Source organism: Sciurus vulgaris (assembly GCF_902686455.1).
Source record: "Sciurus vulgaris genome assembly, chromosome: 3".
Taxonomy (NCBI): Eukaryota; Metazoa; Chordata; class Mammalia; order Rodentia; family Sciuridae; genus Sciurus; species Sciurus vulgaris.
Genome location: NC_136463.1, coordinates 12,681,311 through 12,698,737, shown reverse-complemented (window position 1 = coordinate 12,698,737; position 17,427 = coordinate 12,681,311). Strand labels below are relative to the sequence as shown.

The 17,427-nt window shown below is 35.0% G+C and overlaps 1 protein-coding gene across 8 annotated transcripts in view; it reads left to right on the top strand.

The window, feature by feature from the left end:
• Nucleotides 1-17,427, top strand: part of CEP112 (centrosomal protein 112) — a gene marked incomplete at its 3' end in the record, with an annotated part of 475,585 nt that overhangs the window by 182,348 nt on the left and 275,810 nt on the right. For all 8 annotated transcript variants that reach the window (XM_079131573.1, XM_079131569.1, XM_079131572.1 and 5 more), the window contains one exon: nucleotides 7,982-8,117. In XM_079131573.1, coding sequence (XP_078987699.1) covers nucleotides 7,982-8,117 — 136 coding nt within the window. The remainder of the gene's footprint in view (nucleotides 1-7,981; nucleotides 8,118-17,427) is intronic.

Genomic DNA, 17,427 nt, shown 5'->3' with positions numbered 1-17,427 from the left:
CTGGACTTTGAAGTCAGATGGGCTGGTTTTATATCTTCTTCTTCCATTTACTGTGTGAACTTGCCTAATCACTTACCTATTCTAAGTTTCAGTGTTTTCATCTATAAAACATGTAGTAACTTTTTTGTAGTTATAAAAATTATATGGAATAACATGTGAACTACCCTAAACTGTAATGGGCATAGTAGACACTGAATAAATGTTTACTGCCTCATTTGCAAATGTTTTAAAGTTATAGTTACACTATAAATGTTATAGTTTGTAGCAATATCATTCACTAAATCTGGGAAATATTTATTATGACTTTAAAATACATTTTACCTCAGATAGACCATCTATTTTAAGTAGAAAACTTCTCTCACATGATAAAGATTACATTTATATTTGATAAATAAGGAGAAGATATACCTACTTGAAGTTTGATCTGTTTGTGCATAGTGATGAACATAAGTGAGAATATTTTCCAGCTACTTTGAAATATTCAACTGCCCAGGGACAAGGCATGGATGATGTTTTTGAAGGAAATAAATATTTCAGCTTCACATTTCAGCCTTTTTTCTTTATTCCTTTGATCTGGATTTGGTTTACTTATCATTCTGCTTGAGTGACTTCACACTGTCTTTTTTCCTCTCCCTAGTAACAAGAAGTGGACTCTGCTTGTTCCAAAAGGTTTAGGCTTTGTCATTTTGCAGGAAGAACAAGTATTTCCTTATTATTTACTGATATAATACTGTCTCTAAAATAAAATGTATTTTTGGGTATGCATATAAGCTTTGCATATATCATGTATAATTTATACATGGATGTTTTAATCAATTTCTTAAATATAGGAAATACTGTATTTGGAATTTATTTTGAAATTTAAAGAATAGCAGCTTTTCTTTATACACCATGACTATTTTAATTGTAAGATCATTTTCTCATAATTTTGTCATTGTATTATAAATTTATTGCTTTTTGATCTGCCTAGCCAGTTTCTTTGACTTATTTATGAACCCATATAATAAGCAAAAGTTAGTTTAGCCCAGAATTATTATGTAAAACTTTAAATTGTTTAAGCCTTTTGCTAAATTTGCTCATAATTATATTTTCTACTTTTATACAATTCTGAACTTCTGAGATTGGTTCTTAGTACAGATTCTAAATGCCTCTTTGTAGTCTGTGTTTTATAGCACCTAAATTTGTTACAAAATTTAATATATATAATATTGCATTACTATTAGATTATTTTCTTGCATTTTGTCTTTTTCCTTAGTCCGTTTCCAGTTTCTCCAAGGTTGGAACCATTTCTTGTACTTCTTTCACGATTTCTGTAGTATTTGTCTAAGCAGATTGCAGAATTTGCTGCCAGGACCCTCGTCTCAGCTCCTGCATCATGGCTAAGTTACTGAGTGAAACTAGGAAGTTCACACCAGAACCAGTTCTTTTGAATCATAATACAAATCCAGTTGACTTCAGAAGATTTATGGACCTCCTAGCTGAAATCCATATCATCTTAAGAGGTTTTTGGATAGTTGAAAATTTCTCATTCCCATTCAAAACTAACATGCTTCAACCAGTCATGGTGCATTAAGACTAGAGTTTGACCCTGGGGACAAGCTCTTTGGATAAGCGTAAATCATTAGTTCCTCGTCAGAAGAGAGTTCCTTCCATAGGACTTCTTTATGCTTTTGGCCCCTTTTTTCAGCCTTTTTGATTTGAAAAATCATGAAGTGATCAGTCCTGGATCATCATGATCTCATTGAGCATGGTGGCTTTGCCCATGGTCGTGTCAGTGCTGTCTTATTTATGCTAGTGTTATGCTCCTTCTGTTTCTGACACTGAGGGTTGTGCTGGTGTTTTAGCTCTACCTCTACTGCTGTTAGGGTAAGTATACGCGCTCAGACCTGAAGAACTTGGAGCAGGTTCTTCTGACCCACTAGGGGAGGCTAGATTCCTCCAATAGAGATCTGTTTCATATACATCTGTCTTGTCTAGTAGACCAAGGGAAATGACGTGTGTCTGAACCCTCCTTTTTTGTTTAAAGCCATGTATCCATGTATCTGTCATTGTACTTGGTATTTATCTTCATTTTTCTCCTTTACTTGATATACTTTTACAAGAGGTTTCTAATATAGCTTTGTTCCTTAGTGTAAGTTAGTGGTTAACCTGTAGTTGGTCATAAGCAGTGTTTAACCAATGAGTCAATGAAAGGTTGACTGACTTGGTTATAAGCTAAACTGAGCTACGCTCTTTTAGGAGGTAGAAGAAAGGAGAAAATCTTCTCAGGTTTGCCATGGCTATTGAAAATGTATGTTATTTACTCTTAGAAACACTTCTTTTATCTTCCAATGTATTACTAAGGGTCTATAAATTACTCAGCTTTTTTAAACTTGAGTGATCTGTGACTCAGGATAGCACATTGTCTCTGTGTATTTTGAATTGAACTAGCACCATGAATACCCACTATGTGAAAGAATTGTAAAATATGTCTTTAATATAAGCAGTGAAGAAATGTTTTCATTCTTTCCAAGGTCTTCAAACTTTCCTACAAAAAGCACTTATCAGTGAACTGACCTTCTCCTGCAGTATCTGATAATCTCTCTGACTCCCTGAGATTTTTTAACAGTTCCTTAATTATCATAATTTACTGCACAGTTCTTTTCCTTTCTATGTTGACATCTAATCTTATGAATTTAACTTATAAAACCAAAATTTTTTTGGTCACAGGAAGTTCTAGTGGTCATCGATGTCTAGAAGTTTTGGTTTGTAATTATACTGACTCTTTACTAACAAAATCAGAGTTTGTTCATTTGTGCAGATGTTAGTTAGTCAGAAGGGATATCTGGAATTAAATAGTCTGGGTAATTTTACCTTGGCCTTAACTCAATCAACTTGCCAGTGTTAAATGTAAATATTCTTTGGGAGGAAGAATTTGTTTTTGGTCTTTTAAACTTGATAATATTACTTAGAAGAAGTCAAATGTTAGCTAGCTTTCTGTTACTGTGCTAAAATACCTGAGAATAACAACTTAAAGGAGGAAAGGTTTATTTGGCTCATGGTTTCAGTCCATGGTTCTCTGGCTCCATGATGTTAGAAACATCATGGTGGGAGGGCATGTTGGAGGAAAGCTGCTCACCTCATGGCAGCCAGGAAGAAGAGACAGAGAGTGAGTGGCCAGGGACAAGACATATCCTTTAAGGACACACCCCCAGTGACCTACATCCTCCAACTGGGCCCCTGCTCCTAACAGCCTATTCATCTATGAGTAGCGCCCCCTCATGATTCAGTCAGTTCACTGAAGCCCCACCTTGGAACATTCCTGAACTGGGAATCAAGACTTTAACAAATGAGCCTTTAGGGGAAATGGGAAATTCCAGATCCTAACCATAACATCACATGAGTGAACCATCACAGAAACTTTAAATATTTAAAGATTTAACACAATTCTCCTTGGGGATTTTTTTCTTTGCCTGATTCAACTTTTAAATTTGCCCTATGTCCACTCCTACTCTGTTCCTCATAACATTGTTAAAAAGTTTTAAATCTTGTCTGTTAAATATCATAGATACCATTGAATGCTGTGTTTAATAAGCACAAGTATTGTTAGTTACAGTAGTTTTCCTATCACTGTTGTAACAAATTACTACAAACTTAATATCTTAAAACAATTCAAGGTTATTATCTTATAGTTCTGGAGGTAAGAAGTTCAAAGTGAGATTTAGGGGCTGAAGTCAAGATGGTGTTAGTACTGGCTCCTGCAGGGGTGGAAGGAAGAGCTGTCCCTGGCCTCTTCCATCTTCCAGAGGCTGTCTTTAAACCTGGGCCTCTGGCCCTGCACACACTGATTATGTTAACTCCATAGGTCAGTTTGGGGAGCACTGCCATGTTTTCAATTTTAAGGTCAGTAATACCAATGCCCACTTGACCGGGCATTCCCTTTTGACTCCTGCACTATCAAATGTTTAGATGTCTATAATGTTTGCCACTTTTTACAAGAATTTAGCAGACTACTGGTTTTAGAAGTCAAATGAAGAAGAGGCTAAGCAGTTTGTTTATCATGCTTAGTGAAAGGTATTTTAAAATGTTTTGACTGAGTCAGTCTGATCAGTTGAAGTACCAGTTGGCAGCCAAAAATATAGGTGATATTGCCTCTTAAAGGTCTTATTCTCCAGCCCAGCTGGAAAGGAATGGAGACTCTTCTAGCTGTTTTTCAGACTTGTTTGAAGTTCTTTGTTTTGTTTTGTTTTTCTTGGAGTTTCCAGTAGAGATGCCAAGCTGGCAGCAAATGAAGTATAATGTAATGTGAAGCCTTATAAATATATGTTGGATCATGGCCATCATTATCAAAAGTGCTAGTTCAGAAATGTGCCAAAGGAAGATTTTCAAATTAAGGTTGGCCTGCATATATAAATGTTAGCTTGTAAAACTCAAGAAATACTAAATTGTAGTCCATTAGTCCCCTAGATTTTATTGCCCTTTCTGGAATAATCATGTACTTCAGAACATCCTTTAATCTGAGCTGGCTTGTGGTTGTGTAAGAATGCTGCTGCTCTTTTCTTTTTTCTTTATCCTTTATGTACTCAGATGAGGAAATTTACTGTATTTTATAAATAAATCAGAGCTAACAAGCAAATTTTCTTTCCACCTTTTTATCTTCATGGAGGCCAGGCTTTAAGGCATTTGAGTGATGCATTTATACTCGGCCCCACAACCAGTTCTACTGAAGAACATAATCTTCAAAGTCACTTTTTTTCTTTTTTTCTGACTCCTTGTAGGACGCACTGTTTGGGGTTGTAGTAAAAAGGAGCACTATTCTTGTGACACCGAGGAGCAGACCCTTGTGCATTCAGAGGCTTAGAGTATTCACTTCAGTGTCACCACCTTGTAAAAATTAAAATGGATCTCATTAAAATGATTATCACCTCTTTATTAAATTAAGATTCTTAATTTATCTTAAGGCAGAATATTCCTAAGAATTAGTGGAGTTCCATGTGTTCGTCATGGCTTTATTGGACAAGAACATTGATTTGCATTAAACAAGACCTTTAATATTTCGTTTTACTATCAGGTTAACAGAGCTGGTTTAGTGGAACTGGAGACTAGATAGGAGATGGTGCTATTTCCCCAGGCTTGCTATTTAATATAAAACTATATCTGCTATTCATAATTCAGGCTAGAAATTATCAAAAACAATGTGCTTTTTTTGTACAGGGCTTTATTTTAATATTTTATAATGATCTCTAAGACACATGGATGATGACTCAAGCTTATAACTTGATTTATGTGATCAGACCCTAGTTATAAATTAAATGAATTAAACTGGGTAGGAAAGATTGACATGATATTAAAAAAAGATTTTTCTTATCAAATTGAATGATTTACAAGCAAGTGACTTTCAAAGTGGATAGGGCAAAGTTTATATTTCATCCCTAGGTCATGTATTTTTACAAGTTCTGTTAAAATATTTTCTTTTGGCTAATTAGTGGTATATAATTCAAATTATTTGATTATATTTTATGATACATAAACTCTTAAGCTTTCTGCTATTATCCACTGTACTTTCTTTTCTATTTATAGATAAATAGACCAAAGGTAAACCTTGGATAAAATTTCACTCAGATTATGAAATAGTCTTCACAGGTACTTTTCAGAGGGCCTCAAAAATTAAACTAGCCACTCAAGAGGCCGTTCTGTGGGAATGTTGCTTTACCAGGGGGGTGCAGCGATGACAGTCATCTTCTGGTTGATGGATGTAGGGGAAGGTAGTCTCTGAGTGGCAGAGTAACAGCAGTGCTCTGCCTCACCCCTGTGGTTCGCAGTGGAGTGACCATTCATCACCTTGACAGCCTGTCCTTCTAAGTTTGCTCTTAGGATGCTTTCAATACAGCATGCCAGGTAGCTCCTTCCTTAATGGGACCATCATACCAGAGAACATATATTTGCCACCCAAGTCTAGAGCATGGTGTCATTACAATTTAGATGACTTTATGTTAATTCCATGTGCTTTTTTAATATTTGGATATTCAGATATCCAAATTATTCAATATTTATACCAGAGAAATCCTACATGTAACTGAAGACTTCCTGCTTTTTGGGGAAAATGGTATAAATAGGGCAAAAATGCACCAGACCAAATTAAAATTCTGTAACCATTACAGTGCTTAGTCTAATGTAGTGTGCCCTTGGAATCAGTCTTTGGCATGATATCTAATTATTAATCACTATGATCTGTGAGCTAATATTGGTGTTAAAGTGGCACAAAAGCATTCATAATGTTAAGACATCAGGATTTAGCAATATCAGCTAACATTTAAAACATTTTGCTTTAATAGCATGTAAAAAGTAGTAGAGAAAAAGACATTTAAAATGGACAATTTAATTAATGAACAATTTAAATAAAATCTCTTTTACAAAAAATTCTTAGAAGCTTGGACCCCATTGCTGTCAAGTACAGTACCTGGGAGCTCATCTGGCAGGCGTCCGGATCTGGAATGGCTTAGTTCTCATGCAGAGCATCACTCTGAGTCAGTGCTAAACCCTGTAGGCCATGAAAACAGTGGCTCTGCCAGTGAAACACAGACAGGGGAAGAGGGCTCAGTGAGAAAGTTGCTTTATCATAGGGTGCAGTGATGATTGTCACCTTCTGGCTGAGGCATGTAGGGGAGGGTATGAAGAAATATATAGACAAAGGCGGTAGTACTTCAATGAAACATAAAGATTCAGCCTATGTTCTCTCAGCCCATATGCAAGGATATGCCCATCTGCTTATTTACAGATATGCCATGCCCAGCACAGGGGATGGTGGGGTGGAAATAGCACTGATCTGTATCTACATTCCTCATCATGAAGAGACAGGAGAGACTAGGCAGCATAGTCTTTTGACCACTTAAACTTTGAAAAAGGTTTTCAATTTCGGTGGGAGAATGTTTGGTAGTTTGATATTTTATATTATATATAGGGTCTTATAAGGAAGCCTAGAAATTATATATGTTCAAGCGGTTATTGAACTCCTATCTGAGTAACTCTGAGAAGCTCAAATTACTTCTTGTCTACCTCCTAAAACACAGTAGCATTATGGCTTGGAAAAATCTTTTGCCCCCATTATGATGTTTGTCTAAAATGTGATTTGGATTAATTAAATTACCTGATCCCCCAGCATTCATCGGTGTTACAGTTGGTAGTAAGATAACGTTTTATATGTGTGTAAGCTTTCCTGTTTAGGGAAGATGAACCAAGTTAATGTTATTTACGGCATCTGAAAAATCAGGAGAGCAGCTAGCATAGTAGTCAACAGCTGGAGCTCTGGAAGCAGACTGCTATCCCTGGAATCCTGGCTTGAGCTGTCGTGTCTGTGAGCCCCAGTGTACTGATCTGTAAAGGAAGCGGGCTATGAAAATACTCTTATGTGGTTTACAGCGAGAAAATTTATGGAAGTATTTTGCTCTGTGCCCAGCACCTAGTCACAACTAAAAATTAGCTATTATAAACTTGTGTGCATTTATAAACTAAAGCCTTTCCTTTTCTTCCTATCAGTACACAAGAGTTTCTCTTATTTTGTTGAACCCTTTTGACTATATGATTTGAGTTTGAGATATGAAGAAATTTGATGGTTATTTATTCTTTTAGGCAAGTCTATGGAAGACAGTATGTTGTGGAATATATTAGAATATATACTTTTTAAGTCTGAATAATACTCCATTGTATGACTGTATCACATTTTGTTTATATGTTCATCAGTCAATGGACACACATGGTTTTATACAGTTTTACTTTTAGGGAAATCGTTTAAGTAGTTATGCCCTCATCAGAATACATATTGTATATTTATACCTGTTTTTCCTGAGACAAATTATTTCATAGTCAACTTCTTAAGGAGAAGTTTTGTAGAATTTGGATCAGACCATTGAAATCTGAATTTAATTTTAGAGGAGGTTGAATAGTGTTCTTTCATGTCTAGTGCTTTTATCGTTTAACTCTGGAGCTTTCTGAACTTTTCTAGGGACAAAGAGGAGCAACTCACTCGTGTGACTGAGGTTCAGAGGTTGCAGGCCCAACAGGCAGATGCTGCTCTAGAAGAGTTTAAGCGGCAGGTGGAGCTGAACTCAGAAAAGGTCTATGCTGAAATGAAAGAGCAGGTAAGAGGCAACCGCAGTGTTCTTCTTAAAAGTCACTCTGTCAGTAGGAAGGTACATTCTCATCTTCAATATGACAGAAACATTTCACTTTTTTAAAAAGTGAAATCAAAATGAACCATACAATTAGGCCACAGATTCACACTGAGAACAGATATTACCCCTTGATTCATCCTTGAAGAATTCCAGAACAGTCATTTAAAAGGCCCTTCTGTAGGCTGGGGATGGAGCTTAGTGGTAGAGCAAGTGCGTAGCATGCCTGAGGCTCTGGGTTCAATCCCCAGCACTGTGGGGGAAGAAAAGCCACTTCTATAAATGTTGTAATAGCAGAAATGTTTCTCATCTGGGAGGATGGATCAGCCTGCAAGAAAAACGCCACCATCAGTCAGACTGTTTCTGTAGAGCAGAGGCTCAAGTTGACCATGCCTGTTACTGCACGTTCCAAAAATAGTGTGTTATTGATCAGTTACAGAAAAATATCTTCAACTTACAGTTCAGGAAGAAAGAGACTGTCTTCAATTCTTACCCAGATTAAGCATTTTTGTTTTATTTTGAGAGAATAAAGAAATTGTAAAAGAATAAAGGGAATTAATATAAACAAGTAGGTACTCATCTTGAAGAATCAGCATTTGTTAGCACTCTGTTCATGTAAACTGAAACACCACCAATGAAGTGTAATTAATTTTGTCATTCATGTCCAGTCATGTTCTCTCCTCACCACACTTATAATTAATTCATGTGAATTATGTCATTTTATTTTATACTTGAACATATTTAAGTTCTGTATGTATAATATGCTTATGTAAAATATTATGATATCCTTTTTATTAGCTCATAATAAAAATATGACACATATGCATATTTAGTGTTCAGATATGTTACATACAAAGAATATATTGTATGTTATACATATGTAATTGTTTTGTTTTTCCACTTTTAGAAAATTAGATTAATGCAGATTTTATGTATTATTCTTGTTTGCCCATTTGTATTTAATATTATGTGTCTGTGTTCTGACCATGCTGATTTAATGCAAAGCTTTTTTATGTTAAATATATTTTATCATGTGAATATAGCCATGTTAGCAATTATTAGCTCTCTTATTCACATACTTTTGAATTATTTTATTTCAGATTTTCCTGATTAGAAAGAATGGTGTTGTACTCATTCATGACTCCATTTTCAGCTGCATTTACCTTGCTTAGGTGTCCCAAGCACACTTTGGTGGTAAAATTGTCCCCAGAGAAAGTTTTGTTTGAATCCCACTGATCCCTGAAGGGCTTAGCTTGCCACTGTGCCCGTTTTTGCTGTTATTTTCTTAATCTGATTTCCATTCATACTGACTTGTGAGCATTTGGGCCTGACAGTGGGGTCTAAGGTCTCATTCTTTCTTTTTTCTACTTGCTGCCTGAGATACAAGATGGGTTCCTGCTGCGCTTTTGTGCTGCCTGGATGTGCACCTCTTGCCAGCTCCCTGCGGTGATCAGGGGCAGCCCCCAGGATGTGTATCCGGTCCAGATATTTTATGGAGCAGATAGGAAGCTCTCAGATTGGCTTAAATTTAAAGGAATTGAGAAAATACTGAATGAGAAAGCTCCAGGCAAGAATTTTTAAGTACACTGTTAAGAATTTAGGCTACAAATTAGGCCAGTAGTACAACTTTCTGAGTAAAGCTGACTAATGACAGTTTTCTTGGCTTAGTAAGTGCACTTCTTGGATTCAATGATATAATATTAAATATTTCTTTAAGATCAGTCTTAAGAGTTAAAAACAGGCAAATAACCTGTGAGACCATTCCATAGACAAAGAAAAGGCTTCTACATTTAGCACTCACAGGATAAGAGCATACTTCTGAAAATGATGTACTGTACAATTCAGGAAAAATTAAGAAAGGTAGTACCTTTATGAGAGGACACATATCAAGTAAAATTAATGCAGTGAAACCTGCCTACATCGTGGGAGAACAATTGAAGCTCAAGAATTAAATGAATATCCTAGAAGTTTCTAGGCAGGAAGACACTGACAAAGAAATTAGAAAAATTATGGAGTAATGTTGAAAATTTTGAAAGATAAAAATTATTTGCTTTTACATATTACCAAGGAGTTTTTCACTCATCAAATTAATGGACTAGCATCTTAATATATTAGAAGACACATAATAGATACCACTTATTTCCTGGAAAAAAGTTATATGAAAACATTAATCCAAAGATGAATGCATAGGACTTCACACGTGGAATACCATCATACAAAAGGGTGAGGAGATAATATTAGAACCCAACAATGTAGAAAATTTTAAATAATAATAAAAATCTTATAAAACAGTACTAATATCAATTGATTTCTGGTAAAGAAAGTATGTTAAGTATAAAATGCAAATTTAGTAACTGAAATCTAAATCCCTAGATTGCACTAACAAAGATCAAGAAGTAGATCAATAGGGCTAGGGGTGCGCTCAGTGGTAGAGCACCTGGCTAGCATGTGCGAAACCCTGGGTATCCCAGAACTGAAAAAAGAAGTAGGTGGGTGGTGAGAGTGGCAGAGGAGCCAGGTATCTAAGACTCTGTCATGAATATGTGAAGCTTATAGGAGTCTTAAAACTAGGGAAAAGTAGGTTAAAATAATTCTGAAAGGTATAAGCTGCCTAAAGAAAACAGACCACTTAATCTTTACAAAGTTTATGTGAGCAAGAAAAAAAGAAAAAGGTTCTAGACATGGACAGCATTCAGGAGGATTCAGAATTCCCCTCACACCTTCCAAAGTAATGAACTATTTTTATAAACATAAAGGAAATGATATACAGAGATTACCTGATTGGTGCAGTGTGTCTTTTCTCTTATATGGTCATAATTCAGCAGCCTTCAGCCTGCGGTTGGCTTAGGGTAGCTGCTTTGATTGGCAGAGGCTCAGTTGCTTTGGTACAAGAGTACACTCTCAGGTTAGGTTGCATCCTCTTTGCACATCAAGTTAGGTTGTAATTCACTATATACGGAGGTCCCTTTGGGCCAAACTCATTTTTCAAGCATGGATAATTTATTCTGGTTTAACAAAACAGGCTGGTTTATTCTAGTTCAACAACAACAACAAAAATAGGTATTAATAAAATTAATAAGATGTACATTCTCATAAAAATCCTGAAGAAAAAAATAGGAAAAATTGAGAGGATATTGCCAAAGAGATAGAAGCAGAAACATAATATGTCAAAAAAGAGGAATATACCTTTTTATTAGTAAATATTAATAGACTAAATTTTTCTAGTAAAAAATATTGATAAGCAAACATATCTACAGACATACTGTTAATAAAGACATAGTTAAAAATAAAAATTATACAATCATATTAAAAGGATAATGAAAGTATGTTGCTTACATTCAGAAAAAAGTATCAATATAATCCTATCAGACAAATTATAATCAACACAGGTCAGTCAACTAGACAGACATATTTTTGTATGTTAAAAGCAATACTGCTTGATTAATTCAAATGTGAAAAGTACATGGAGAAATTCACACATGGTCTTTGCATACTATTTAATATATTTTTCTCCATCTTAAATAGATTGGTGGGGGCAAAAAAATAGTAATTTATATTTTTGTACTTTCTACTGTTTAGAGACAACACTTCAAATCTGTACTCTCATGGAACACCTTTAAACTCAGTAGATCATAAAGTAGACCTCAGTATTTTTCTAAAATGTGACATGTAAGAGAAGACATGTTTTTCACCATATTGCAATTAAAGTAGAAATTAAATTTCAATTAAAATTGCTACATTGAACTTCACCAAAATTAAAACTTTTTGCTCTTTGAAAGACTGTTTAAAAACAATAGAACTAAGCAAGGCAAGTCAGAGAATGGAAGAAAAGACTAAGAACACATATATTTCAAAGAATTTGTATCTGAAATATAAAAGAAATCGTATAACAAATAACCTAATTAAAAATAAGCAAAAGATTTGAATATATACCTCATAGAAGAAGATATTCAATTTACTAGTAAGCACATAAAAAGATGTCAGAGAAATGCAAATCAAAACTGAAATGAGATGCCACTATACGTTCATCAGAATGTCAAAAGGAGAAGTTAGTTGACAGTACCAAGTGTTAGCAAGGATGTGGTACAGCTGGAGTTCCTACATACTGCTGATAGGTATATAACAAAGAAGAGCCACCATGGAAGACTGCCAATTTTTGTAAAAAGTTAAACAAAATGACCATATGGCAACCATGCCATTTCTATACATTTCATGAAGAGAAATAAAGACATGTTCAGACTTGCACATAAATATCGACAGCAGTTTTATTTTCAAAAGTTCCAAATTTGAGCAATCTAAATGTTTTTCATAAGGTGGAAAGATAAACATAAGGTATATGTAATGGAATACTACTCAGCAATAAAAAGGGAGGATCTATTGTTGTCTTCAGCAATGTGGATGAATCTCAAAATCCTGCCAAATGAAATGTGGAAACAGGCATATATACTGAATGTTTTGTAATTTCTAAGTTCCATTAGAATTCCTTAAATGATGTTGAGCTTTTTGTTTTAACAAACTATCAACCCAGTTCATTCACAGCAAGTCTTGTTTCTTCTTCTGTGGAAGAACTCTGTTTAAGTCCAATTTCAAACACTTTTCTGTGCTGCTTTGGTTCTCTTTGTCCCTGTGCTACCCAGGCAAATCTGAGAACTGGGTGGTAATTTAAATCACCCCACCCAATAACTGCAGGCACTCATGGAACATTTTCCAGGATAGATGATATGTTTGGCTACAAGTCTCAATAAATTTAAAAGGATTAAAATCATCTAAAATATGTTCTTTGACCCCAGCAATAATAAATTAGAAATAAATAAGAGAAGTCTGGGAAATCCTCACATATTTTGAAATTAGAAGAAATTTAAAAGGAGCAGAAAGCAAAGGTTTGAATACAGAAAAGTAGAGAAAATGGGACCAAAAATTGGTTCCTTGAAAAGATCAATAAAACAGACTGACTTGACAGACCAAGCACACAAACAGACAAACAAAAGCAAACAAGGAGGTACAGATTATCAAAGGCGGGAATGAAAGAGGAGAGAGCACCACTACTGATCTTATAGAAAATGGAAGTATTAAAAAGTGATATTACCAGAAACTTTATGCCAACAAATTATATACAACCTAGATGAAATGGACAGATTCCCAGAAAGGTGCAGATTACCAAAACTGTCTCAAGTAAAGACAGAAAATCTGAACTCAAGTATAATAAGTGTAGAAATTAAGTCATCAATGAAAAATCTTCTCAATTAAAAGTCAAGATCAGGAACATATGGCTTCACAGGTCTATTACATCAAATATTTAAAAGAAAAATAATTTTAATTCTAGGAAAACAAAGTTGAGGAGAAAGGAACACTTTAGTTCTTTTTTTGAGGCTAGTATTACCCTAATGTCAACTCCAACATCCCAGGAATGCAAGGTTGGTTCAACATCAGGAAATCAATAAACATAATTCACCATATCAATAGACTTAAAGTCAAGAAACACATGATTATTTCAATAGATGCAGAAAAAGCATTTGATAAATTACAGCACCCCTTCATGCTCAAAACACTAGAAAAAATAGGGATAGTGGGAACATTCCTTAACATTGTAAAGGCCATTTATGCTAAGCCCATGGCTAATATCATTCTAAATGGTGAAAAACTGAAAGCATTCCCCCTAAAAACTGGAACAAGGCAGGGATGCCCTCTTTCACCACTTCTATTCAACATCGTCCTTGAGACTCTAGCCAGAGCAATTAGACAAACCAGAGAAATTAAAGGGATCCGAATTGGAAAAGAAGAACTCAAACTATCCCTGTTCGCTGATGACATGATTATATATTTAGAGGAACCTGGAAATTCCACCAGAAAACTCTTAGAACTCATAAGTGATTTCAGTAAAGTAGCAGGTTACAAGATCAATGCCCATAAATCCAACGCATTTTTATACATAAGTGATGAATCTTCAGAAAGAGAAATTAGGAAAACTACCCCATTCCCAATAGCCTCAAAAAAAATAAAATACTTGGGAATCAATCTCACAAAAGAGGTGAAAGACCTCTACAATGAGAACTATACAACACTAAAGAAAGAAATTAAAGAACACCTTAGAAGATGGAAAGATCTTCCATGTTCTTGGATAGGAAGAATTAATATTGTCAAAATGGCCATACTACCTAAAGTGCTATACAAATTCAATGCAATTCCAATTAAAATCCCAATGACGTACCTTACAGAAATAGAGCAGGCAATTATGAAATTCATCTGGAAGAATAAGAAACCCAGAATAGCTAAAGCAATCCTTAGCAGGAAGAGTGAAACAGGGGGTATTGCAATACCAGATCTTCAACTCTACTACAAAGCAATAGTAACAAAAACGGCATGGTATTGGTACCAAAATAGAAAGGTAGATCAATGGTACAGAATAGAGGACACGGACACAAACCCAAATAAATACAATTTTCTCATACTAGACAAAGGGGCCAAAAATATGCAATGGAGAAAAGATAGCCTCTTCAACAAATGGTGCTGGGAGAATTGGAAATCCATATGCAACAGAATGAAACTAAACCCATATCTCTCACCATGCACGAAACTAAACTCAAAATGGATTAAGGACCTCGGAATCAGACCAGAGACCCTGCAGATTATAGAAGAAAAAGTAGGTCCAAATCTTCATCTTGTTGGTCTAGGACCAGACTTCCTTAACAGGACTCCCATAGCACAAGAAATAAAAGCTAGAATCAACCACTGGGATAGATTCAAACTAAAAAGCTTTCTCTCAGCAAAGGAAACTATCAGCAATGCGAAGAAAGAGCCTACAGAGTGGGAGAATATCTTTGCCAATCATACTTCAGATAGAGCACTAATCTCCAGAATCTATAAAGAACTCAAAAAACTCTACTCCAAGAATTCAAACAGTCCAGTCAACAAATGGGCTAAGGAAATGAATAGACACTTCACAGAAGAAGATCTACAAGCAATCAACAAACATATGGAAAAATGTTCAACATCTCTAGTAATAAGAGAAATGCAAATCAAAACCACCCTAAGGTTCCATCTCACCCCAATTAGAATGGCGATTATCAAGAATACGAGCAACAACAGGTGTTGGCGAGGATGTGGGGAGAAAGGTACACTCATACACTGCTGGTGGGGCTGCAAATTAGTGCAGCCGCTATGGAAAGCAGTGTGGAGATTCCTTAGAAAACTTGGAATGGAACCACCATTTGACCCAGCTATCCCACTCCTTGGCCTATACCCAAAGGACTTAAAATCTGCATACTACAGAAATACAGCCACATCAATGTTCATAGCTGCTCAATTCACAATAGCCAGACTGTGGAACCAACCTAGATGCCCTTCAATTGATGAGTGGATAAAGAAACTGTGGTATATATATACTATGGAATATTACTCAGCCATAAAGAATGATAAAATTATGACATTTGCAGGCAAATGGATGAAATTGGAGAATATCATGCTAAGTGAGATAAGCCAATCTCAAAAAGCCAAAGGACGAATGATATCGCTAATAAGTGGAGGTTGACACATAATGGGGGGGAGGGAAGGGTTAGAGTTAGGGTTAGGGAGGGGGGCAAGTATAGAGGAAGGTACTACTGTATAGAGGGTAAAGAGGGGTGGGAGGGGTGGGGGGAAGGGAAAAAAATAACAGAATGAATCAAACAACATTGCTCTATGTAAATTTATGATTACACAAATGGTATGCCTTTACGCCATGTACAAACAGAGAAACAACATGTATCCCATTTGTTTACAATAAAAAAAAAAAAAAAAAAAAAACAAAAACAAAAGCACTTAAACAATGACATCTTTTATGCAATGTAATACATTTTTTAATTTCCTTTTTTTCTTAGTCAAGATTTTACTGACATTCTTATTAATTTTTCTAACCTAATAAAGTTTCATTTTTAATAAAAAAAAAAAAAAAAAAAAAAAAAAAAAGCAATACTGCTTGATTAATTCAAATGTGAAAAGTACATGGAGAAATTCACACATGGTCTTTGCATACTATTTAATATATTTTTCTCCATCTTAAATAGATTGGTGGGGGCAAAAAAATAGTAATTTATATTTTTGTACTTTCCACTGTTTAGAGACAACACTTCAAATCTGTACTCTCATGGAACACCTTTAAACTCAGTAGATCATAAAGTAGACCTCAGTATTTTTCTAAAATGTGACATGTAAGAGAAGACATGTTTTTCACCATATTGCAATTAAAGTAGAAATTAAATTTCAATTAAAATTGCTACATTGAACTTCACCAAAATTAAAACTTTTTGCTCTTTGAAAGACTGTTTAAAAACAATAGAACTAAGCAAGGCAAGTCAGAGAATGGAAGAAAAGACTAAGAACACATATATTTCAAAGAATTTGTATCTGAAATATAAAAGAAATCGTATAACAAATAACCTAATTAAAAATAAGCAAAAGATTTGAATATATACCTCATAGAAGAAGATATTCAATTTACTAGTAAGCACATAAAAAGATGTCAGAGAAATGCAAATCAAAACTGAAATGAGATGCCACTATACGTTCATCAGAATGTCAAAAGGAGAAGTTAGTTGACAGTACCAAGTGTTAGCAAGGATGTGGTACAGCTGGAGTTCCTACATACTGCTGATAGGTATATAACAAAGAAGAGCCACCATGGAAGACTGCCAATTTTTGTAAAAAGTTAAACAAAATGACCATATGGCAACCATGCCATTTCTATACATTTCATGAAGAGAAATAAAGACATGTTCAGACTTGCACATAAATATCGACAGCAGTTTTATTTTCAAAAGTTCCAAATTTGAGCAATCTAAATGTTTTTCATAAGGTGGAAAGATAAACATAAGGTATATGTAATGGAATACTACTCAGCAATAAAAAGGGAGGATCTATTGTTGTCTTCAGCAATGTGGATGAATCTCAAAATCCTGCCAAATGAAATGTGGAAACAGGCATATATACTGAATGTTTTGTAATTTCTAAGTTCCATTAGAATTCCTTAAATGATGTTGAGCTTTTTGTTTTAACAAACTATCAACCCAGTTCATTCACAGCAAGTCTTGTTTCTTCTTCTGTGGAAGAACTCTGTTTAAGTCCAATTTCAAACACTTTTCTGTGCTGCTTTGGTTCTCTTTGTCCCTGTGCTACCCAGGCAAATCTGAGAACTGGGTGGTAATTTAAATCACCCCACCCAATAACTGCAGGCACTCATGGAACATTTTCCAGGATAGATGATATGTTTGGCTACAAGTCTCAATAAATTTAAAAGGATTAAAAT